The sequence below is a fragment of the Apteryx rowi genome, unplaced genomic scaffold (assembly GCF_003343035.1).
Source record: "Apteryx rowi isolate R43461 unplaced genomic scaffold, aptRow1 scaffold_114, whole genome shotgun sequence".
NCBI classification, from domain to species: Eukaryota; Metazoa; Chordata; class Aves; order Apterygiformes; family Apterygidae; genus Apteryx; species Apteryx rowi.
The window spans coordinates 125,906-150,291 of record NW_020447353.1 but is presented as its reverse complement, the minus strand read 5'-3'; the positions used below and the strand labels follow the sequence as shown (position 1 = coordinate 150,291).

Here is a 24,386-nt window from a genome sequence, read left to right as displayed (position 1 = left end):
AGCTGGAAAGAGGTACTCATTCTGAGAGCAGCCTAGGACAAATTAAGACTTGAGAGAATTGATTAAAATGCGTTGATTGGCAAGGTTGCCAGAGTTGTTGAAAACTTGAATAAGAGCTGGTGGGATTTGTTTTTGTTTTTGACAGGTTGCTAAGTGACTCCTCTCAGTCTTGTAGAGAAAATGAATCCATGCAATCTAGTAAAAATGAGGTTAGTGCCTGTTTTCATAAGTATTAATGTATGATTGACTAATTTTGTTAAGTCTGTTAAGAAAAAGCAAATTCTGAAGTAGGTTTTCAAGAAATTTTTTGGGGGGCTTTTTTGTCTTTTAATACTCCTCAGTAAAAATGATATTTTCTATTTACAGGACAGCAAGGAGGTGAGTGTATTATGTTGAATTCTGAAAGGAATCAAATAATTCCTACATAATCTGTGTAAACGTGAAATATCTTAAATGTTTATTCACCGAACTGTTAATAGTAAACCAATCAGTGTTTTGAAACAGTTTTTGAATGAGAAGTTGTGCTCGAGATTTAAAGTATTGTAGTATAAAGATGAATGAAGACAGATTTTTTTCATATTCTTCTGGCATCTAGAATTTGTTTTGAAAACAAATGTGTAAGGCTCTATTTGCCACAAACAACATCACTCTTGGGTAGGTTGTGAATTTTGGCTCCACATTTGCCTAAGTGATTTATGACAGGTTTATCCAGGGTTTGGAAAATAAATTGTCATCTGCAGTAATAAAGGAATATTTATGAACATAAATCTCACTCTCAGTTAAAGTGAGTGAATGAAGCCTGCTTATCCAGCTTTTGAAGATTGCCAGCTGAGTTTAAATTTGCAGCTGACAGAAGAATGCTATGGATTTTTCATGTACTGAACTAACTGCATTATATTACTTGAACATCTGTTTCATTCAAGCATAGATAGTATATTGTTAACATTTGTTTCAACTTAGTTAATTTTTAAACTTTGAAAAGGTGCTGTAAAGGAAATTCATTTATATAGCAGCCAACATAAATATACATACAAATGTTTTTTAGTTTCTACTTCTTTACTTCCTATCATTATTGAATGTATTAATAGCTTTGAGATTCCTTTTAAGAAGAAGTTCTACTGCTGCTTAAAATATGCAGTGCCATGTTCGTGACACTTGTTTTATATATTATGATAGTAAGTATATTTTGATTTTGTAGTTGTTGGTAAAATTCTATGTTTTTTTATGACAAATTTTTCATTTTTATTTTTCAAGCAATGACTCTCAGGTTTTTGTGTCCTTTTCAAAGTTCCAGTTCCGGGAAAGATATAATTGTGACAATTATAAAGTATTTTGGAAAACTACATTTCTATGTTTTGTATTTGGGGAGTAGGAGAGAATGGGAGGAAAATAAATGTACATGAAAACTTGAAGACATGTTAAGATTCCCAAATTCATGGTTTATAATCTAATTTCACAAATTTTGGGTATTTGACATACAATTTTTTTTATGTTTTGGTAAGCAAAACAATATTCACAAATTTGAAAAGTGTTTGTTAGCTTCTGTATGTGTTAGACTAAGCAATTCTTCTTTATGTAGGTCACTGAGCAAGCTTAGCTGTATTCTCTGAATATTGTCCCTTTTGGTCATTTGCCTTCTCCACTCCTCCATTTATTTAGTTTATTTAGAAAAGACTAGCCCCAAAATTTGGCTCCAGAGAAAGGTCTGTCTATACAGAGAAAGAGTAAAGCAAAGGGCCAGAAACAACATTCTTTGCCTGTAGAAATTTTGTGTCTCTCATTGTGTGGCACATAATTCTGGGATGATCACATTTAATGTAGTGTGCAGCAAATTTTATTGCTGTGGATCTGGATTTTAAAAATCATCAGGATTAATACATTGTTTAGATGGGAAATAAAAATACTGTAATCTTCTGGTGACTGTTTGAAAAAAATACAATGGAAAGTTGAAATAATTTTCATCTCTTTCATGTTTTTGTTATTTAATTGAATTATACTTGCTTTATATGATAGCCTTTTATATGTGGGGCATGCTTTTTTTGACATTTTATACAGTTTCAGAAAAAACTAAGCAAGTTAGAAGAACAGCTCAGTAATGAAATACAAGCCAAAGATGAACTAGAACAGAAGTACAGGTGAGATTGTTTTGACATCTGTTTGCTATGTTTATAAGTAAGTATTGTTACACCTTTTGTTTTAGAATGCTTAAAGATATTTTAATCCCCTTTAGGGATTTCTGGCCTTGCAAGCAGATCCTGCTGTAAATAATGTGCTTCTTGCTACTCCTGTGATTCCTACTTTCTTTTTTTTTCTTTTTTTTGCTATATCCTTATGAATCTCTCTGTTGTTTGAGTGATTCCCCCCACCACCACCCTTGAAGTTTCATGTGATTGCTAACAATAGTGTATCGTACACAAAATTAACAATACACAAGCAAATATTCTAATTTCTGTATAATAAATGGGGTTCAAATATATTTTTCAAATTTCTTCAGGTCTACTAATACTCGTTTAGAGAAGATAGTGAAAGAGCTAGACGAAGAGGTAAGTCAGTAGTTGTTTCTTACTGGAATTACAACTTTAGCATTTATTTGTGGGGGGGTTTTCCCCTTAGGAAACAGCAAATTATTTTTGATTAACAGTGTATTTGTAGCACTGTAGCTGTTTCCTGATATTCACAAATATGAAAATGATGTCACTGCTAAAATATTTTCATCACGACTGCTGCATTATGACTACACATTGATATCCAGAATCTGTTTTTACCATGTTTTTAATTTGGAGGACAATGGAATATAAATATCCCATATATGATTCTAGTAATTAAATTGAAGAGGTGAGAGTAATGTTGCTCAAAGAGGAAATCCACTCTTTGCAGCATATAGCATGGTTCAAACAGTGTCGGTAGAAAGATCCTATTTTTTGCCCAGCTTTGCGCCCTAATGCTGCTGCAGATTTATCTTATCTTTCATGGACATGCACAACTAATGTATTGCCCGTTCAGATATGTTTTGAGATCTTACAGTGCATGTATGTTTTTGTGGCTGTTGCTTCCTGAGTGGCTACTAGAAAGATTACCAGATTCATTGAATGCAACCACCAAACAGTCTTTTAGTGGTACAAGTTCCTGGCTGTTGTCAGCCTGGGCTGGATCTGCACATGTGTTCTGATACACTGTGTTTACAGAAAGCAAATGGAATGTGTCTCTGTCTCTCTGTCCATTATAAACTAAATTGAGTGCATGAGCTGTCTTTTTATCATATAACGAATACCACAATTCTGTGGGTAATTAGCGTTGTTTTTTTAAAAAATATGTCCAGATAACTTCAAGGAAGAATGTAGAGTCTGCAGTAAGACAATTAGAAAGAGAGAAGGCTCTGCTTCAGCATAAGAATACAGAATACCAGAGAAAAGCTGAACACGAAGCAGATAAGAAACGCAATTTGGAAAATGAGGGTATGTGGAACAGTATTTCAAGGGTTCTGTTTTGATGTGGGTTTTTAAAAGACAAAATAAATGAATTATAGTACAGTTTAAAGTTTCATTGCAATGACTAACAACATTGAATTGTTTTTATTATAGTTAACAGTTTGAAGGACCAGCTTGAAGATTTAAAAAAGAGGAATCAGAGCTCTCAAATATCCAATGAGAAAATCAATCAACTACAAAGACAGGCATGCCAACTTTATATACGTATATTTTAAAATAACAGCTTTTTGAAGTTCAGATTCTGTTGGTGGTGGAGGGAGTTGAAAACTGTAAGGGAGTTTTAAAATCTGTTCTTTCTTATTATGTTTTGATGTTTAAAAGTAATCTTAGAAAACACTCCTTTTTATTTCTTAAATCCATAAAAACTAGTACTCTGTAATGGAAATGAGATGTGTTATATTTTAATTGTGTCTGAAGTATGTTTTTATCAATCTGTAGTTGGATGAAGCCAATTCTTTGCTGCGATCAGAGTCTGATACTGCAGCCCGGTTAAGAAAGAACCAGACAGAAAGCACGAAGCAAATCCAGCAGTTGGAAGCTAATAATCGAGAATTACAAGATAAAAACTGCTTGCTAGAGAATGCTAAACTCAAACTGGAGAAAGACTTTCTCAATCTTCAGTCAGCTCTAGAATCAGAAAGGAGAGATCGAAGTCATGGATCAGAGATTATCAGTGATTTACAAGGTATTGCAGCAAATGTTCTGAAGTTAAGCTTGCTTCTAGTTTCAGAAATAAAAATACGTTTCAGCATTACTTGAACTTCAAATTGTGACTAGTTTAACCATGCGTTTTATACAATGTTATGTAAGTGTAGACACACATTTCAGGAGGGAATGTGCATTAACATTTATAAAATATTGTTGATAACTTTTTAAATCTCCCTAAAGGAAGATGTTCTTAATATTCAGATGCTATTAAATTTGAATATTTTTATCCCTAAGTAGCTATAGTGCATTTCTTTTCTGCAAGTTATGCAGTCTCTTTGATGTTTTGGTCATTCTTAGGTCGAATATCTAGCCTAGAAGAAGAAGTAAAAAATGGAAAGAGTGCATTAGCCAAACTGGAAATGGAGAAGAGGCAATTGCAGGAAAAACTTACAGATTTAGAAAAGGTAACAGCACTTTTAGGTGAACGTTGGTGTTTAATTTGTATACAATTTTTAAATTTGTGCTTTTATTACTTGAGGCTCTGAGACAGAATCTATGATTAAATAAACCTTGTTTTCAGTGTTTTTTTTTTTAGTTTTGTGTTTGTTGTTTTTACAACATGAAAAGTGAAAATAAAATTACAGCATTTCCCTTAAGATTATAATACATTATACTTCTAGACTTAAGTACATAATATACTACAGTGTGTAGTTTAACAATGAAGAAGTAACACTTTATTTTTGCTGAAAAATTCAAATTTTTTAAACTCTCAATATTGCTGAAAATTCAAAAGCTTCTGCTAATATGTTTTTTTGACAAGTTTGTCATTGAACCAAAAGTATTGAAACAAATCTTTTTCAGTAAACTTAATCTTGAAGTGCTCTTATTGCAAAACGTTGCTCATTAAGGCCCTAATCGTATAACTGTGTGCAACTAGGAATATCACTGTGCACTCCTGAAGCCCTTTGCCATCCATACAAAAACGTTTGTAGAAATAAATCCTTAGAGCCTGAGCGGTCTCTTCTACTGTTAGTATACTTCCAAGCGGCATATTACTGTTGTCCAAAATTTTTGGTCTTTAACCTGATTTATTTAATGTTTTATTTCCATTTAATTTTTCCTTTAACAGGAGAAGAGCAACATGGAAATAGACATGACCTATAAATTCAAAGTTATGCAGCAGAACCTTGAACAAGAAGAAGCTGAACATAAAGCTACAAAAGCACGATTGGCAGACAAAAATAAGATTTATGAATCTATTGAGGAAGCAAAATCTGAAGCCATGAAAGGTATGTGTTTGACATAATCATAGATCTTAAATATAAATTACAGAGAGTAGATAATACAATCTTTTAAATGCTAGTGGAAACTTAAATGTAGGGGTATTTTTTCTCCTCAGTTCCTCTGTTCTTTTTTAGTATAATTAGCAAAATCAGTCATAGTCCCTCTGTCCTTGTTTGCTAGGTTGAAGACATATTGTTTTAGTCTCTTTGAATAAAATAGATTCTCCATCATCCGGATTACTACTTCATTTTCTGTGCTAGTGTATTCTGAATTAATTTTTCTTAAATTTTATATTATAGTACTATTTGGAACATTTTAGTTGAGGGCTTACCTGTGTTTTTACTCAGTATAGTCATACCTGTTAATGTTTTCCTAAATGAAATATATTTCAGCTTACTTTGTGATGACAAAACACTTCCAGAAGATGGCTGTTATTTTTGAACCTACAAGTCTTATCCTTCCAAGTGTAGAGCATTAACAAAAATTTTGAGACTGCAGACGTTCAAAACAAGCAGAAAAATGGTTGAGTCACCTGGCAGATCAGCTTTCTGAACAGCTTCAACTCTTTAATTGATTTTGGGTTATCATACTCAAAGCAATATTTCAGCAGACTTAGATGAAATATTTCTAAAAATATTCACCCTTTTTATCTGTCTCAAATGTGTTGCAGATAAATTGGAAATTAACTTGAAGCTCAAATGTAGGAAATAGATACAAGGCAGAAATGCTTGCAAAACCATCCTCCAGTTGCGAGTTTACTATGTGGATTTTAATTAAATCACTTTTCTGAAATCTTTCTCTTCAGTGTTAAAAGGATAAACATATTAGTTATGGTTAATAAGGGATAGTACCTTATCCTTCCCCCTCTGCCCCCCAAAAAGCTGAATACACTTGGTTTACATTGACTGGCATCTGAAATATCTTGATTCACAGAAATGGAGAAGAAGCTTTTGGAAGAGAGAGCTTTAAAGCAAAAAGTAGAAAATCGGTTGTTAGAAGCTGAAAAGCAGCGCTCTATGCTGGACTGTGATCTCAAACAATCACAACAGAAAATAAATGAGCTCCTTAAGCAAAAGGATAAACTGAATGAAGATGTAAGTAACAATGACAAAAGGAGTCTTGAGTGGAACTGGGTTTTAAATATCTTGCTATTTTCCCTGTTATGAGCAGTTTTTAGGAATGTTTGTGAATGAAAATGACAGCACCTCTCTTTCCTTCCCCTCTTATTTTGGAGATAAAAAGAAGTCTGCTTTACAAAGTATGGTTTCATCTTTCTGAAATATTTCAGCACTACTGAACCTAAAGTTTTTCTTGTATAATGTAAGAGATGAGATTGACATGGAAAACTACCTTATTTATTGTGTATTGATACCTCTATTCAGGAAATAGCCTTGTCTATGAAAGGATGTGTGCATATTATACAAAAATGTGGAAAAATCCATTAAAACACTGTTTTAAATGTTGCTTTTCTATGTAGCTCTGTAAAGTTCTTCAATGGTTTCTGTTTACTTTTCAGGTAAAAAACCTGACATTAAAAATAGAACAAGAAACGCAAAAGCGTTGTCTCACTCAAAATGACCTCAAGATGCAAACACAACAAGTCAACACCTTGAAAATGTCAGAGAAGCAGCTAAAACAGGAGAATAACCATCTTCAGGAAATCAAATTAAGCCTGGAAAAACAAAATAATGAACTCCGCAAGTAAGCAGAGTTGCACAATCTGATTTTTTTTAGTAATGTTACTTGTAATTTTCTTTTAGCAAAAGCTGAGAGCCATATTAATTTAAAATATCCACTGCACAGAATATACTATCCTACAATACAGAACTTAATTGTTGTTCACAATTATTTTCAGTGGCCCTGGTTGACATTTCCCCAAGTGATAAAGCAATGTATAGATTTACAGTAAAAGATGTTTGCTGCCCCTAAAACCTTAAATCATAAACACAAGAGTGTTAGGAGTTCAGAGAAACACTTATTCAGTAGGAAAGTCAGATAAATATATATATATATATTTTTTAAACAACTTAGGACTTCAGTGAAGAAGAAAGTTATTGGTGCTATTCAGGAAGGGTTATTAGAGTTGAACGGCAATGGTAATACAGAGCTGAAGAGTGTAACCATTGCCAATATCCTGTTCTAAGGATGTTTAAATACATCTGCTGAGCCTTCAAATAAGAGCTTTGTTAAATCCCAGCAATCCTTCTTCAAGGACGTAAAAGCAGTAATTGCAACTGATTAAATCAGTTGTTATATCAGATTAAGTCTTGTAATGCTGAAATATGAGCTGGGAAGGGAAATGTGCTCTGTGACTAAAAAGACAAATTGAGCATATATATATCACAAGTATCTCGTTCTTAGCTCCTTTATGATTTTTAATGATTCATCTCCTTGTGCTTTATTTTTTCTATTAGTAAGATGCAGTTACTCACCTAGGGGGTACATGTGAGATGACTACTGTAATGTCAAACATTGGTGAAAGTCTTTTCTACTCTATACTGGGTTTTGTTATGTGATGGGCTAGTGACTTTCTGAGTTGTTTTGACAGCAGATGAATTTAAGAAATAGTGCATGACGGAGAATATAGACATATTTCCAGAAATTGTTTGTACTTCTTGTTTACTAGAAGTCAGTGTGTTAAATCAGTGATGTTTTAAATGGAAATTAGATTGTCAGTGGCTGTTTGCTTTGTCTGTGTCTCTTACCGGTTAAGCTATGTGACATGGTTGTAGTTAATATATTAATAATATTAAACTGACTTATTTGTGCAGTATTCTCAACTGTGTAAGTGAAGATGATAGCTGATACCTAAAGGAAGCCTCAGGTTTAATTGTAGACCGTACTTTGATCAAGGAATCACTGAAGATCTTAAGAGTGCGAATCCACTCTTTTCTGTTTACTTGTTTGGAATATCTTCGTATCTTTTCTTTAAAAGCATTTTATTCCTTTATAGGGAACGTCAAGATGCAGATGGACAAATGAAAGAGCTTCAAGACCAGCTTGAAGCTGAGCAGTATTTCTCAGTATGTTTTACGCTTCTTTATTTTTATACTATTCTGTTTGCTAAGTACAGCGTTAGCCTTTGTTCTTCCTCCTCAGCTTAGGCTTAGCGATCATTTCACATCTCTATTCTAAAGCTAATTTTTTTTCTCGTGTCTGTCTTCAGTCTAGTCTGCAGTCCTGTCACCATTTATTTCTCTTGATCTCCGAGTAGTGTAAAAGAGTTTGCGTTAAGGAACGCAAGGGATGTCCCAGCTTTTGAAGGAGGTCCCAAACTCTGTTTAGAGAGAGGAAGGAATCAAGCAGCTCATTCCTTCTCTTCCGCAGTGTAAATAATTTTCTGCAAGTTTCAAGCCTTTTGCATTCAGCATCTGTTCCATGCTGCATGGAAGAGGCATATTCTCAGAATGATGTATTGTAACAAAACATGTGCCATTAGAACTTGGAAGAAAAATTTCCCGTTAGAACCAAACTTGGAAAAGACCTGTTGGGAGTTTCTGTTTTCCTCTCAATACTGTGATAGGATACAATAGAGTAAAAAGCTATTTTATTTAGATATTAATCACTAGCATATGCAGATTAGTTTATGACAGTGTACGCCAGTCTTACTGCAGGTAAAAGGCCAAAAGGCCTACTTCAGAATTAAAGGAAACTTAGTATTTTACTATGGTCTTTATGTCAAAGAGGAAAATGGCTACCTGAAGTTTTTGTACATCAAAACGTTGCACATGTGGAAGGAGAGAGGAAGGAAGAATTAAGGTCAGTTGACTGTTGTGGGTACGTCAGAGAGATGATCTATCCTGAGATATACTTTGTCTTGAAAGTCCTGCACTAAGTCCACTTACAATTACCTGTCACTTTACCTGTATTCAGTCATTTGAGTGTACAGAGCAATATAATTTTTCTTTCATTTCCTCTAGAGCTCTAGATTTGTGTTCATTTTACAAAAATCTAAATATCAAATACTTTTCAAATCTGTTTTTTCCCCCTTTTTCTATACTCCTTTTTGCTCTTAAACTGTCATGTTATTTTCATGCATTTGTATGGTTAAAGTCTGTCTCTTACCTACCTCTGACAAGGGTTTAAAATATTAGGGAAAGAAAATTCAAGATCTCTCTTGTTTCTGATACTTTTGATTTTCTATCAAATAGTTGTTTTCACATTGAGGGTCTCTCTAACTGCATGGTTATAAATATATAAAATATATCTAATATATCCATTTGCAAATGCCCAAGTTAAAAAAAGTAAAAACAAAACAAAACAAAAAACCCTAAAAACACATTTGGGAGTGGTGATGATCTTTAGTTAAATTTAGAGAAGACATTGCACAATCGTATTTGAATTGAGTGCACAACTGAAGAATTGCATACAATGTCATACTGTATCATTTTTTGTTTACCTTCAAGATATAATATGAAAGTCATGTTCTTTTCTTTCCTACTTTAAATTCTAGACTCTGTATAAGACGCAAGTTCGAGAACTTAAAGAAGAATGTGAAGAAAAGACCAAACTTTGTAAAGAAATGCAGCAAAAGATACAAGAGTTACAGGATGAGAGGTAGGTTTTACTAATTATACTATTAATACGTGTAAGACTAAGATGTTTAGTTTTAGTTTTTGTTTTTGTTTTTTAAGGAAACTACCAATTTTTGAGTTAATAGTATGTCAATAATTTGCAGAGATTCCTTGGCTGCTCAGCTAGAGATTACTTTGACGAAAGCTGATTCAGAACAACTTGCTCGTTCCATTGCTGAAGAACAGTACTCTGATTTGGAAAAAGAGAAGATTATGAAAGAGCTGGAGATTAAGGAGATGATGGCTAGGCATAAACAGGAACTTACTGAGAAAGATGCCACCATAGCCTCTGTGAGTAATATTCATTGTAGTTTTGGTAGAGGTTTACATGTGCTTCAGTTTTATTTGCAGCTTGAAATATTGACAGTTTCCTAGTGATAACTGATATACAAGTATATCTCGCATTTAAAAAAATACGTATTTTGCATGAATAAAATGAAAAATATCCTCCTGTCATGTAGTGCTTTCATAAGTCAAATGTTTTTTGTTACATAGTCACATATACTTTTTGTTCTCAGTTGGAGGAAGCAAATAGGACACTAACTAGTGATGTGGCTAATCTTGCTAATGAGAAAGAAGAACTAAACAATAAACTGAAGGAAGTGCAAGAACGTATGTATTCCCTGAAATAAGTTTAACTTAATTTGAAAACAAATTTTGTTCTTAAATTTTGCTATTTTCTTTTGTAATGAGCTTTCATAGTTTTTTTATTATCATCTTGTTACAGAAATTACAAAGCTAAAGGAAGAAGAAGCAAATGTAGGAAATATTAAAGCACAATTTGAGAAACAGTTGTTGAATGAAAGAACACTGAAAACTCAGGTAAGTAAATGTATCTAAATGAATGATGAGATAGTGTTAATGAATCAAATAATTTTTAACAGAGAGCATTCCATTATAAAACAGAATTCATATTTTACTGTTGCCCATCTTGATTTATATTCCTCTGTAAGTTCCATAAAACATTATATTTCTGATTTTTAACCCCCGTTGTTTTTACAACAATAAGTGGCATTTTAATCCAAACGTATATTTTAATTCTAGCTAATGGAAAGTGAAGAGAATATTTAAATGAGTAGAAATGTTCTAAGCAAATGTTCACTTAAAGTGAAAATGATTTTGTTACCTTTTTTCCAATTTTATTTGCGTAATGCATTGAATTAAATTGACTTTATACCACCAGATATGCAGAGGTTTGAGTTTATAGTTAGATTAAAAGTGCCTGGTCACAGGTAGGAGATAAAGACTTCATTTATTCATGATATAACTCTCTGTATTTAATGATTTTGGATTTTTTTCCCCCCTCTCTTCGGAAGGCTGTGAATAAATTGGCTGAGATCATGAATCGGAAGGGTCCAGTCAAACGCGGAGCTGACACTGATGTGCGGCGGAAGGAAAAGGAAAATAGGAAACTGCATATGGAACTGAAGTCCGAACGAGAGAAGCTAACCCAAATGATGATCAAATATCAGAAGGAGATCAATGAAATGCAGGCAGTAAGATCCTCTTTGCAAATATAAATACTGGTAGCATTTTCTGTGATTCTCATTGAATCCATACGGACTTTCAGGTAGTGTACACTGTCTGTATTTGTCTGAATTTCCCATAACTGAAAGAAATTTGCAGTATGTGTATTAAGACTGGTTACAGAGGCTCCATAATTTTTTACTTATTTGTTCTCTAGTGAACTGAATATAGTGATAATAAGTAATCTTTTCATTTATTCTTACAGCAAATAGCAGAAGAGAGTCAGATACGAATAGAGCTCCAGATGACTCTAGACAGCAAAGACAGTGACATTGAACAGCTTCGTTCGCAGCTGCAGTCACTACACATTGGTCTAGACAACAGTAGCATAGGCAGTGGACCTGGAGATGCTGAGGCAGATGATGGATTCCCTGGTATGTTATTTTTATTAATATTGCTGCATTAATTGGTTTTACTGTAATTTTACCATTAATTGGTGTTTTACCATAGAAGCTGAAGTATAAAATTAATCCTCTGATGTTTCTATTCTTTTCATCTTTATGGATTTCTAGCACCTTATCAATGGTTTGATAGTGCTCAATATCCACATACTAACTAAATCTGTCTGTAGCGTAATCATACTTCATTCTTAAATTTATTTTAATGAATTTCTTTTAAAAAAAATTGTAACATATTCTGTCTCCCATTAAAACTGTTTTTTTTTTCACCTTTATTTTGGTGGTTAATTTTAAATCACTGTGTTATGTGATGAAATGTAAAGCTAATACTGTCTTCTTAGGGATTCTATTTTGACTTCTTTTCTACCTTTTTCCTCCTTTGTGCTTTATGTTTAGTCCATATCACTCAATCCCACACTATGGAATCCATGTCTTTTACCTACCAGCATTCTTCTACCTCTGTCAGTATTGCCACTAAGCCTTCCAGTTCTCGCATGCTTCTCGATTCTGATTCTGACTCAGAGGAAGAGCCTTTGTCTTGTTCACAGAGCCCTTCAGATCTTGATAGCACAGGTGACATCCCTGAGAACCGTTTGGTTTTGTTCTTACTGTGTCCTTTTCTCTGTTTCAAAACTAACACTAATAATACATTCTTAAAAAAAAAAATCTGGCAGTAAGCATTCCAATCCAAAACACTGAAAATTTTGCATGAAGATTGACCTATTTTCTCTAAGTGTTCACGGATGCTTGCTGCCGTAGTAGGTATGTTTATAGAACATCATTTTTATTAAAGCATTGAATAAATGATCCTCATGACCTTGTTTTCAAAGCAGCCTTTACCCAGTATTTGCATCTATCTGTACAACCTTAAGGTACTGGATACCAAAAAGCCAAATCTTTGTGTGAAGACGTCCAATTGTCACCATCTAGACATATATTGCTTATAGAAATTCAGTCGAACGTTAAATTTTTTTGTTCAAATTTGAATCTTGTATTTGATTCTTAATGGTAAGGCAAGCAAAATTGAAGGCCCTTAAAAAAACCCTGGTCTCTAACTAATATATATGATCTCTGGAGGGAATTGCAGGATTTATTTTTCCAGATGCACAAAGAAAAAAATGAAATTATGTGGCTGTGGTAAAATAGATCTCTGTTTTACTAATTCTATATAAATTCTGTATGACTACACATACCCTGTGTTGAACAAAACTTCTGTTTAGTGTTAACATCAGAGGTGGATTTTTTAATTATATTCAAATTTCTGTATTTAACTTGAGGTTCATTAAAGTGTGAATACCTTTCCATAGAAGGCAAAACTCGCTTTGGAATATTGTCATTACTTCATCAAACTGAAGTAAAGATTAATGCATTTCCTCTATTTTTCTTATTCTGTGGTTTTTGTTTTGAGGCTTCTGATAAGAGAATCATTAAGCACATAAATAATTTTGTTGTTGTTAGCTGCTGTTGTGGTGCCTGCATGGTTTTGTTTTGTTCTAAAGTAAAAATTCTGTCTGAATTAGTTTTTGCTGACATAATTGCAGCAGATTTGACATATGAATTCTTTTCTCCTAGTACTTATAAGTGTATATTATGAAAATTTTGGAATATTCTGGTCTTTTTCTGATCTGTTAGTGTAGAGTGGACCCCAGAAAAGGAGTGGTGTAATAATAAGCTCTCATTTTATGCAGTTTCATGCTGTAGTCTTAGAGATTACAGAGGAAAACAGAAAAACTATGAAAGCATTCTTTTTCGCAGCATTAATAAGTCCCTGCATGTGGATAGCACTGTGGGAATCCTTTTTTTCTGTGTGTATTATGCTTGCTACCCCTTATCAGGCGTAGGTGAGGGGAACAACTTAATGTGACAGGTATGAGGCAAACTACGCATTATAGAACTACTTCAGGTGGTTGGTATATACATTAAAGTGTGTCATCAACAGCAGTGCTTGCAGAGAAGTCTGAAGAGAGAACACATCTGAACAAATACCCTCTCTCCAAGTCTCTGCACACAAAACGAGACTCCTCTGAGTAGCTGGTCGTTATGTGTTACGCTGTGTTACGCGTAGGAGTGAGCCGGCACTGGCCCTCCGATGAGAAAGGAACTGGCTTGGGCAATTCCAGGGCGTTTTAGTGCTCCTTTCCTGGGTTTGTGTTTGTTAATACCAAGGGCTTCAGAATTTTCCACCTGGAGAGCCTGTGCAGCAGCAGGGGTTTAATACGAGAGTGATCTGTCAGGGCGTAACTAACCAGAAAAATATTACTACAGTTGAGCAACTCTTAATAAACCCTAGAGGAAAGAAATTGTTTTAAGTGAGACTATAAAAACCAGAGTCAAAGGTTATGAGAGCCTAGGTATTACCAAGTGCAAGGATAGTCTGATTCTGGTTAGCTTTTGGTTGCTGCTAAAATGTATGTATATGTCAAACAACAGTTGAGCTGTTAATACTGCTTGTAAATCCAATTTGACTAACATGACAATATAACATAAAACATTTCAGCTGTGTGAAAGGGTAGTGAATGCAGGCAAGGCCTCAGCATTAGCCAAAAATGACTTATTTTGGATTAGAAAGTCCAGGAGATTTAGGCAGAATTAGAAGAAAAAGTTACAGAGCAAAACATTCAAATTATAATACCAACTCTCCAAGATTTTATTCAGAGTGTAGATAATACAGGTTTACTGATGGTGATAGTTTGCATTGTTTTGTCTTTTGCCGAGAATTGAGTGTTGTGTGTTCTGTACTAATGTCTTCAGAGACGCTGCTCTAAGGGGGACAGGTTGATGGACATAAGCATTTAAAAGCTTTAAAAAAATTACTAAAGGGAATGTTTGTGCTATAATTGAAAGTTTGCTCTCCCCCTTCTTTCCCCATGCCTACTGGCTTTTTTATAATTGCATTGTTTGTTATTGGCCATGTTCTGGAATACACAATTTAGGTTTATTCCTGAAAATTTAGTGTAATAAACTTTGCAAAACCTTTTATTTTTAAGCAATTTATGTATTTATGTCTGCTTTTTTGCTTTATTATTGATCTTCAATAACTATTTTAAATGCACAGTAGTCTCAAAAATAATGTGTTTTGCAAATATTTATGTTCTTTGATATACATCTATTTTCAGAATCAAGATTGGAAGGCTGGCTATCGCTCCCTGTACGAAATAACACTAAAAAATTTGGATGGGTTAAAAAGGTAAGAAAAATAAATTTTTAATCTCGTTTCATGCATAGTCTAGATTTTACACTCACTGCAGGATTTTCCATGCTGTTTAATTTTTCTTTGATACATGTTCTGTCATTACTCAATGTATAAAATACTGTAGCTATTACAGTTATGTCTGAGACTAAGAGGCTAAGACAATGCTAATAGCTTAAGGCACTTTTATGTCCAGCCAAAGACACGAATGGCCACTTTGTAAGCTTGATATTTGTACATTCAGTAATAAGCATCCCGACAGGATCATGTAGCTGGAAGTTAGCATAGTCTGAAAGTAGATACCCCTGACAAATTCTTTTTTAGGAGATAAAAATATTGACTACTTATCTGCCTTATGCGGCTCTCGCTTGGTTACTGTTTTTCAATAGTTTCAGTGGTTCTTTATCCAAAGAATAGTATACATGGTTTCATACCAGTTCACTTGCTGCTCAGTCAAACTGTTCTGGATAAAATCCTTCTAGGTAACTAGTTATTAGCCTTTTAATTATATTTAAATATTAAATAATATTAAAATAAATTAATATATATTTTACATATTAACATATAATGCAACAGTCTGATGTATTATCTATTATATATATTAAATAATAATATTTAAGTATTTTTAAAATTTAGATTACAGCTATTTTTACTACCAGTCCAAGTGAAAATTAAATCAGTAACAGAGAAATGAAAAGTTTTAATCTTATTCTTTTCTAGACTTGCATTTTTATCTCCTCATAGCTATTTAAATCTGCTTAAATGTGAATTAAACTGATAACTTTTATTGATTTACCAAGTAATCAGAATTTTATGTTTGTAGTGCAATGAATTTATTGGCAAATCATGGACTCATAATGCAGTACAACTATTGTACATTTACCTACCATTTAATAAATTTATATAAAAATCTTGCTGTGAAAGTATTTGACTTCTGCAATTAGTTTAATTAAAATGTATTCTTTATCCTATTCTGTCTCTTAACAGTACGTAATTGTAAGCAGTAAGAAGATTCTGTTCTATGATAGTGAGCAAGATAAAGAACAATCTAACCCATATATGGTATTAGATATAGAGTAAGTATTATCACGTGGGATTGCTTCTTCTGGTTTACAGGTGACCTTTGACAGAAAAGACCTCTTCAGAAAATATTTTTGAGAGTTACAATTTGCTATGCTCTCGCATTATTCAAATCATGGTTTTCTGGTTAGACCTGTTGGCCAGCGTACATGGGCCTGAAGCACAACCTCAGTTGGGACACGCTCAGTTTAAAGAGCTGGGAGCTTGTGTGCCTGTTGTGATGTAGACCTGCCAGTTTGTCTGCTATAAGCAATGGTGGAGCCGCAGTGTGGTCCTGCGTCCAGCACAGCCTTTGTGAGTGAGGGGCATTAGGCCACGCAGAGCGCTGTGCTGACCTAGCTGAGCTAGACCTACCTCACATATATGTTGTGCCAAGGAATGTTAAGAAAACTGTAGCTGGGAGACTATAATTTTCAGTGTTTGTATTTTGCACTTATGACACATGCTTATTGGGGGGTTGTATAGTTAATCTAATTTCTTTCTTCAACAAGTATAGAATGTGGCTATTCAGAAATTGTAGGGCAGAGAGAGGATTGTGTTAGAAAGCTACTGAAAATCACTGCAGTCATGTAATGTCAGCTTTTCAGAGCTGTCAGTTTTTCATAAATACAGTTTGACTCTTAAATACAGTACAGACTCATAAATACAGTTTTTGAATCTTGTGACTTGTTTTTGTTTAGGGAAATTGTTGGGAAGGATTTAAGGATAAGGCTTTAATAAAGTGATTATAAATTTGTACTGGTAATAAGTAATCTTTAATGGCTGTAAGTCTTAATTTGGCATGATACATCCTAACTTTTTCTGTCAATTTAAATTTATCACTTTGGTAACATTAATTTTTATCTTTATTGAAATCATTTCCTGTAGTAAACTGTTTCATGTCCGGCCAGTCACTCAGACTGATGTGTACAGAGCAGATTCCAAGGAAATTCCTAGGATATTCCAGGTATTCAATAATAAATTAATGTTTCTGAGGTAGCAAACAAATGATATTTCATACATCATCAAAAATATTTTCATAACTTTATCTAATAAGGTATTTACTACAAAATTGTTGAAAAAATTTCATTCCAGTGTTATACTTCAATCTTTCTGATTAGATAATTACACTGAATTTGCATTTGTCATATAGGAATATTGAGAGTATTTTGCTTTGATTCTAGATTCTATATGCTAATGAAGGAGAAAGTAAGAAGGAACAAGAATTTCCTGTGGAGCCCATGGGAGAAAAGTCAAACTATATTTGTCACAAAGGACATGAGTTTATACCGACTCTGTATCACTTTCCAACAAATTGTGAGGCTTGTATGAAGCCATTGTGGCATATGTTTAAACCTCCCCCTGCTCTAGAATGTCGCCGTTGCCATATCAAATGTCACAAAGACCACATGGATAAAAAAGAAGAGATTATAGCACCTTGCAAAGGTAAATAGAAAGTATTTGAATATGCATATAGTCACATGCGCTACCAGGAGAACTAATAGGTCAGAGGATTCTAGTACTGTTCTGACACCAACTAAACGTAAACAGTTAGATTTATCTTTAGCTCTGATATTAGTATGTGGGTGTCGGAACCGTGCTAAGGGTGACTACAAGAGGATCAGCTCGCTGCTGTAAGTTAATGGCATGTGGCTAATATACTTCTTGTGTTGTCAGCATCAAACAGTGAGGCGTGATAGTTGTAAAGCTGCTCACACTGTGTTGTGCTGTATTGCTATGTGGAGCAGCAGTGTTAGTGCATGTTACGAAATAGGTGATTTCAGTGAAGTTTGCTCGTTGTGATTTAGGTTGCAGTTTCTTACCTCTTTGGGTTAGCCTTACTTGTCTTTTTCCTTGTAAATGAGTGTATATCTTCCATATTACTAAATTGTTATCCTCTAAATGTGAGAAGGAGGCACTAACTGTCAGCAGCCAGGAAACGTAAGGTCTGGCGAAATATATTTGTGAAATGGTGCTAATCATGACAACTGAAATTTGGTTCACTTTGCTTTTGGTTTCTCTACTGATTTTGCTTTTGTATTGATTGTGAGAGCATGGTAATCTGGCCACTAATTTTTGATGCGGGCGCATGTTTAGAATAATAATTAATATATAGTTTTTATTTGAAAATTTCCTTTGACAGTGTACTATGATATTTCAACGGCAAAGAACCTACTACTGTTAGCTAATTCTACAGAGGAGCAGCAAAAATGGGTGAGCCGACTGGTGAAAAAAATACCCAAGAAGCCTCCAGCACCAGACCCCTTTGCTCGATCTTCTCCAAGAACTTCCATGAAGGTACAGCCAAACCAATCCATCAGGCGACCAAGTCGACAGCTTCCTCCAAACAAACCAAGGTGACACAAAAGCTGGTGTTAAGTTTATAATTTTAAACATTTTACTGCCATTAGTGTGGTATGTGTTGATATGGGCAGTTGACCCCAAAAGTCATTTGGGCACAGGCATGTGGTCTGACATGCCATCTGCTATGAACTACAATTAACTGAAGTAAGATTAAGCTATAGGAAAAGCCACTGTGTGTGTTCCTTTGTTTAAAGGAGCTTGTATTACCTGTTAGTCAGTCCTACTATACGGATAATGTATCATGTTGTTTTTATGCACAACAGGGAGATGTTGTAGTATCATCTGTAGCTTAATAGTTGCTGTGAACTGGCTGCTGGTTGGGAAAATGGAGTTTAACGACACAAAGAGTCAGTGACAGGGGTGAAGATTTAAAAAAAAAAAAAAAAAAGCTTCAGAGATTTCCAGCATAGGCAGTGCTGTGGCTGATTTGAAGTTGAGCAATGAAGTTAGGTGCCTGTGGTCCCTAATTAATCTGTGGAGAGAATTAGGTGCCTCCAAAGAGCAATCTAGAAGGACTTAACATGTAGCTAAAAGCTACTTTGCCTTTTGTTTCTTAGTGGTTAGTTCTGAGGAATGTGTCTGAATTCCTGTCTCTAAAGGTTAGACACCTGATTCAGGACTTGTGTGTTAAAGTGAAATTCATCTGCCAAGTGAATATATCTACGTCTGATTCCCTTTATAGTTGATACATTGAAAGAGTCATTTTTAGAGTTCAATTCAGGTCATCAGGATGCAGAAAAGGAGCATGCAGAGCTTTCTTGGGCATCTACAGTGAAAAGCTAGGTCAGGTAAAATCCTGCTGTTGTATCTCTGTCCGTGCAGGTTCCACAGTGTGGAGCCAGTTGCTATAATGATAGGCACCTATGTGAGCTCTTTCCATCTGAAAGAGAGCTGAAAGATGGGAAGTGGTGGTCACCATTTGGTTAATGGTCAGGTGGTTGCAGCATGTACCAAATGGTGGGAGTACTGTTTCCAATTCCTTATTCAGCCTAGAAGGAGTCACACTCATGTCTCCCGTTTTCTAGAAAAGTAACCTTACCATAAAGTTCCTCTGCTTTGGGCAAAAAATGTCCATATAAAAGGTGATAATCTGTTACTGGGCCAGTTTTAAGAAAGAAAGCCCTATGCCATATCCATAGAAGTGACAATATTCTGCAGTTAGTGCTTATGTAATTGCATACTAGAGTATGCATACAGCCAAATCCTTTAAAGGAACAGTTAAGGTTGTAAGGCTAGTACTTTGTCATGTTAGTCCCCAGTTGTTGACCGCATGTGAAAAGTTTGGTCTATCAAACTTGTTTTGTTTGTTGCCATATTCCAACAGCAATGCACAGCTCAGCAGAGGCTTAATATTTCCTCCAAAAAGATAATTTGGAAGTGGCTAGATAGCATTAGTCTTGTTTCTGTGACCAGACTGCCACCAATATCTGAGCTGGCTGGTTTAAAACTAGGTTGAATAAATCACCATAGTTACAATGGTGAATGCGGTGTAAACATACTCTATTTTACAGTGATGCTGTTAGTATCAGAAAAGAGCCTTATTTAAATGTGTGGAAATTCATAGTTAGAAGACTCAAAGTACCTTCACTTCACTTCTAATTTTCAGACCTTCTAAATTACTGTGGTTTAGAGGCTTTAAAAGAAAATCTGATATGATAATTTGCATTTTATGTGAGTAGATTTTCCATTGTATCCATGGATGTAAACAGTTTTTTAATTAACACTTTTTAGGGACTTATTAAAGGGATTTTTAAAGCCAAACCAGGCAAAATAGCAATAATTGGATTGAAGCATGAGTCAAGGAAAAATTATTCATGATTAGTTGGGGGACAAGTAAAATGCATTTATTTTGCATAATGCTTACAGTCTAATTCATTAGCATTATTATTTTTCATATTGTTGATATATAAAAGGTATACAATAAATGATTTTTTTCCACAGCTACTTTTAGGTGCTCAGAAAGAAGTTTTTCTCCTTTTACTCTCTTCTTTCATCTTCGTGACATTTTTTACAAAATGTTTTTATAACATAGTATTTGTAGTAATATTAACTCTTGCAAATTCTTTTAGTTGTGGCCCTCCTCCCCTTCGAATCGTTCTTCACTGATTTTTTTCTGTCTGTATATTTTGCCTTTGCAACAGTAAGTAATAGGGACCATGTGTCATTCAGCTGTGCATGCTTACAATATTAACTATGAAAACTCACAAAAAATTCCTGAATGAAAGTATTTTGGAATTTAATTGCATATCAGTTTGGTAACTCACTTTTAAATGGACAAATTCATCTAAAATATATTTTCTGAATGGCTGGTGCATGTTAAACATTTTTGTCAATTTTGGATTTCATGTACTGCTTTATGTGTTGCTATGTTGCAATTTTTCTCAGTGATAAGTGCTTTAGTGTCCTAAAGAACTAGGCTTCTTGCAGCCAAAGATAATTGCATAATTTTTCAATTTAGCTCTTTCAGTGGAATTTTACCAGGAATAAATAGTACCTGGTTATTGTAATGAGGTACATCTCAGAAATTTCATGATAGTGGGAAAAGGAGGAGGATGAATACTTGTGTAAACAATTTATTCTTGCAGTTAAACCTTCCARGTTAGCTTTTCCAGATGTATCTGATATAGAAAACTGATGCGTAACAGCTTAGGTAGTTACAGATGGAAAAGTGCAGTTCTGTCAGGCCATCACACCTATCACCTTACTAATGCATGTGTGTCAAACCAGTGGAAATTTATACAGATTTAAACATTTTTAATTACAAGACACATTTATAAATCACTGTAATTGTTATGGCCAATTATCATCTGACTGGTGCCTCTGTGATTTTTTTTTGTGCAACGGCCTGCTGTACAGTATAGTTAATTTTCTGTTGTGACCTTTATTAAGAGTGAAGATCTAGTTCCTATTAAACCTGGGCACTGCCTGGCTGAGGAGCAGCTCTGCAGGAAAGGCCCTGGGGCCCTGGTGGGCACCGGTTGGGCATGGCCAGCTGGGTGCCCTGGCAGCAAGGCAGGTCAGCAGCACCCAGGGCTGCGTGAGCAGGAGCATGGCCAAGAGAAGGGTTATACCCCTCTACTCGGCACTTGTGAGACTGCTTTGAGATACAGTGTCCAGTTTTGGCCCCCCACATTCAAGAAAGACATGGCCAAACTGGGGGAAGTCCAGTGGAGGGCCGCTGAGATGGTCAGGGGGCTGGACCACTTGCCCAGGGAGGAGAGGCTGAGGGAGCAAGGCTCATCCAGCCTGGAGAAGGGACGACTTCAGAGGGGACTGAACAGCCGCCCCCCAGGCCTACCAGGAGGCATCAAGGAGCCAGGTTCTTCGATGTTGCATGGTGGGAGGAAGAGAGGTGACAGGCACAAGCTGGTCCAAGACTGCTACTGGATATGAGGAGAAGCTTTTCCACCATGAGGGCAGTGAGGCAGTGGGACAGGTTGCTCGGCGGGGCTGTGAAACCTCTGTCCTTGGAGGTTTCCAAGACTTGGTGGGACACAGCCCTGAGCAACCTGGTCAGACTTCATAGTGTCCTTCCTCTGACCAACAAACTGGGCTAGAGACTGCCCGAAGCCCCTTCCAACCTGCATGATCCTATAAATGCTGTCTCTGCTGAGAATTTCACATAGTGATAGTTTCTCCAAGCTTTTCATGGCTGTTGTACTTCATGAGAATTTAAAACAGAAGCAGTTTTTGATACAGACCATGTAATTTCTGGTTATCCATTCAGCTGGATTGTGCCAAAAGAATAATTCAAAAATAAAAAAATCAATTTTAATTTATTTTAAAACCTAATGCATCCTGTAGATGTAACAGTAACTGCAGTTCATATAATAAATTAATATTGAGTCTTTTTAGGGATACATCACTTTTAAAAGTGTAAAAACTTCAAAACTTGAAAACCCAATAAAAACTGAAACCTGTTGTTTAAAGTATGTGATTAATTATATTAAACAGTGTCATATTTTAGCTGAAACATCTTAAGTGCTTTCTTTAGGATTCAGTTTCTCTCTCTGCCTCATGTGGTTGGCATGTAATCCTAATCTAAAATCCACTGAACTCACTGGAGAGATTACTAGATTGGGTTTCATTTCTTTAGCAATAGGTATTGTGAAGCTAGTACTTAGTGTACGATATTTGTCTAGGATCCTTCTATAATCAACAGAAAGAAACTAATGGCTCTAGACAATGATTCATCCCATCCAGAAATAAATGTCTACAATAGGTGAAATGACTCATTTGCTGAACAAGTCTGCCTCTTTCCAGTCTGTCAGTGTTGACCATGGAAGGAGCATAGACATTGACTCCTAGAGAGCAAGTTGATATATCCTCTTTTGACATTACTTAGCTTTAAATAATGAGCTACAGGATAAATATTAAAATCCCATTGTGTGTGTTTGTAAATTCAGATGACATTGGTTTTAATTTGTTCTGTTCAACAATCAAAATTACGTAATTTTATTGGAAAGATCATTAGCCTTGCATTATTTTTCTGCAAAGGGATAGCAGGTGAACATAAAACTGCACCTCAATCAACAAGAGCAGCAGCAAAACAGAACACAGTTAATTTTATGAAAGGTTGGTCTATTTTACTGGAATTTTGAGAAAAGAATCAATATGGTAAACATTATATAGAATTTAGTGATTTGTGAGGTATGTTTCCAATAGATAAAATGTTACTGGCTTACATGAAGACTAACTGAATCTTCGCATTCCATGATAAGCAAAGGAAGAAACCTTACATTAAGACAATCTTTTATTTTAAAAGTTTTAGTGATGACAAGTGGAATTTTGAAGTCATTTACAGAAGTGTGTTACATATTAAATATCAAACCCTCCTGTTGCAGATTACTTGATCTGGCATTTAAAGACTGGGATTGGTCATTTGATGATGTTGATGATGTTGATGGTGATGATGATGATGACGATGTTTTTGATTTCTGAAGAAGTAAAAGGGGTAAATCTGAATAGTGAGGAATGGATTTGTTTGCCTTTGAATACAGCATGCTGTGTTGGATTTTGTTTCTCAAAGCAGAGAAAATACAAGATCTCATTTTAATATTTTACACACAAAAAATGAGATTCTGTTCATGGTGAAGATGAATTTTTAGAGGAGTCATTTTCATTAAAACAAAGTTTCTGCTTTTTCAGTGTTTTTAAATTTTATATCTTTATTCAAAATTCATGTCTGCCTGCCCAAGAAGAAAGTAGCTGTTGTTGTTAGAGTAAGTGCTTATCTGAAGTGATAATACTGCTAACCTATGCAAATAATTTTTGAAGACTAAAAGGGAGATCGTTAGATTTAGATATTTACTTGAAATACAATTGGTGTTTACGTATACTGTTTTTTAAGCTTTTAACGTAAACAGACTTGTCTATGGCTAGCAGACATGAAATCACAAGAGTTCTGCGTTTTGCTTTTCCGATGTTATGAAGTGGATTTGACTTGGCTTTCCTTTGCAGTGCTGTGCTTCTTGGGGACCTAACCATGCATTTGAAAACAATGTAAAGCAAAGTAGCTTTGCAGCTGCTGTGTTATGGATTCCTTGACTGCTATAAAAAAGACAAAGCTATAGTATTGATCTAATTTGTCCCATGGCTAACTTAAATATGTAGTGTGAATGTACTGGAAATAGTTATAGCTAGTTTATATTTCTCAATGTTTAGTCTTTTTACACGCTGATTAAATATGTTCACAATGCAGAAAAAAACCTAAATGTTAAACTGTGACTTGCCTTCAGATTTTTTTTTAAATAGTATGTAAGGTGTGTCTGAGCTTTATAAAAGAATGGGCAATGACAGCAGTGCTAGGGCTGTACCTCAGCTGGCACTCAATTAAATTGAGATATTAGCTCTC

At 34.8% G+C, this 24,386-nt stretch overlaps 1 protein-coding gene across 7 annotated transcripts in view; it reads left to right on the top strand.

The window, feature by feature from the left end:
* ROCK2 (Rho associated coiled-coil containing protein kinase 2) overlaps positions 1–24,386 on the top strand; it is a 55,632-nt gene that overhangs the window by 30,796 nt on the left and 450 nt on the right. For 5 of the 7 annotated variants that reach the window (XM_026078949.1, XM_026078979.1, XM_026078959.1 and 2 more), the window contains 24 exons: positions 146–209; positions 367–378; positions 2,056–2,135; positions 2,495–2,543; positions 3,320–3,455; positions 3,582–3,673; positions 3,927–4,173; positions 4,494–4,600; positions 5,266–5,425; positions 6,354–6,514; positions 6,937–7,121; positions 8,374–8,443; positions 9,874–9,977; positions 10,099–10,285; positions 10,513–10,606; positions 10,722–10,816; positions 11,311–11,490; positions 11,727–11,895; positions 15,036–15,106; positions 16,097–16,185; positions 17,057–17,135; positions 17,353–17,614; positions 18,312–18,525; positions 23,377–23,486. In XM_026078949.1, the coding sequence (XP_025934734.1) occupies positions 146–209; positions 367–378; positions 2,056–2,135; positions 2,495–2,543; positions 3,320–3,455; positions 3,582–3,673; positions 3,927–4,173; positions 4,494–4,600; positions 5,266–5,425; positions 6,354–6,514; positions 6,937–7,121; positions 8,374–8,443; positions 9,874–9,977; positions 10,099–10,285; positions 10,513–10,606; positions 10,722–10,816; positions 11,311–11,490; positions 11,727–11,895; positions 15,036–15,106; positions 16,097–16,185; positions 17,057–17,135; positions 17,353–17,614; positions 18,312–18,525; positions 23,377–23,473 (3,004 nt within the window). In that variant the 3' untranslated portion in view covers positions 23,474–23,486. The remainder of the gene's footprint in view (positions 1–145; positions 210–366; positions 379–2,055; positions 2,136–2,494; positions 2,544–3,319; positions 3,456–3,581; positions 3,674–3,926; positions 4,174–4,493; positions 4,601–5,265; positions 5,426–6,353; positions 6,515–6,936; positions 7,122–8,373; positions 8,444–9,873; positions 9,978–10,098; positions 10,286–10,512; positions 10,607–10,721; positions 10,817–11,310; positions 11,491–11,726; positions 11,896–15,035; positions 15,107–16,096; positions 16,186–17,056; positions 17,136–17,352; positions 17,615–18,311; positions 18,526–23,376; positions 23,487–24,386) is intronic. The other 2 variants (XM_026078989.1, XM_026078995.1) reach the window with 2 other exon arrangements.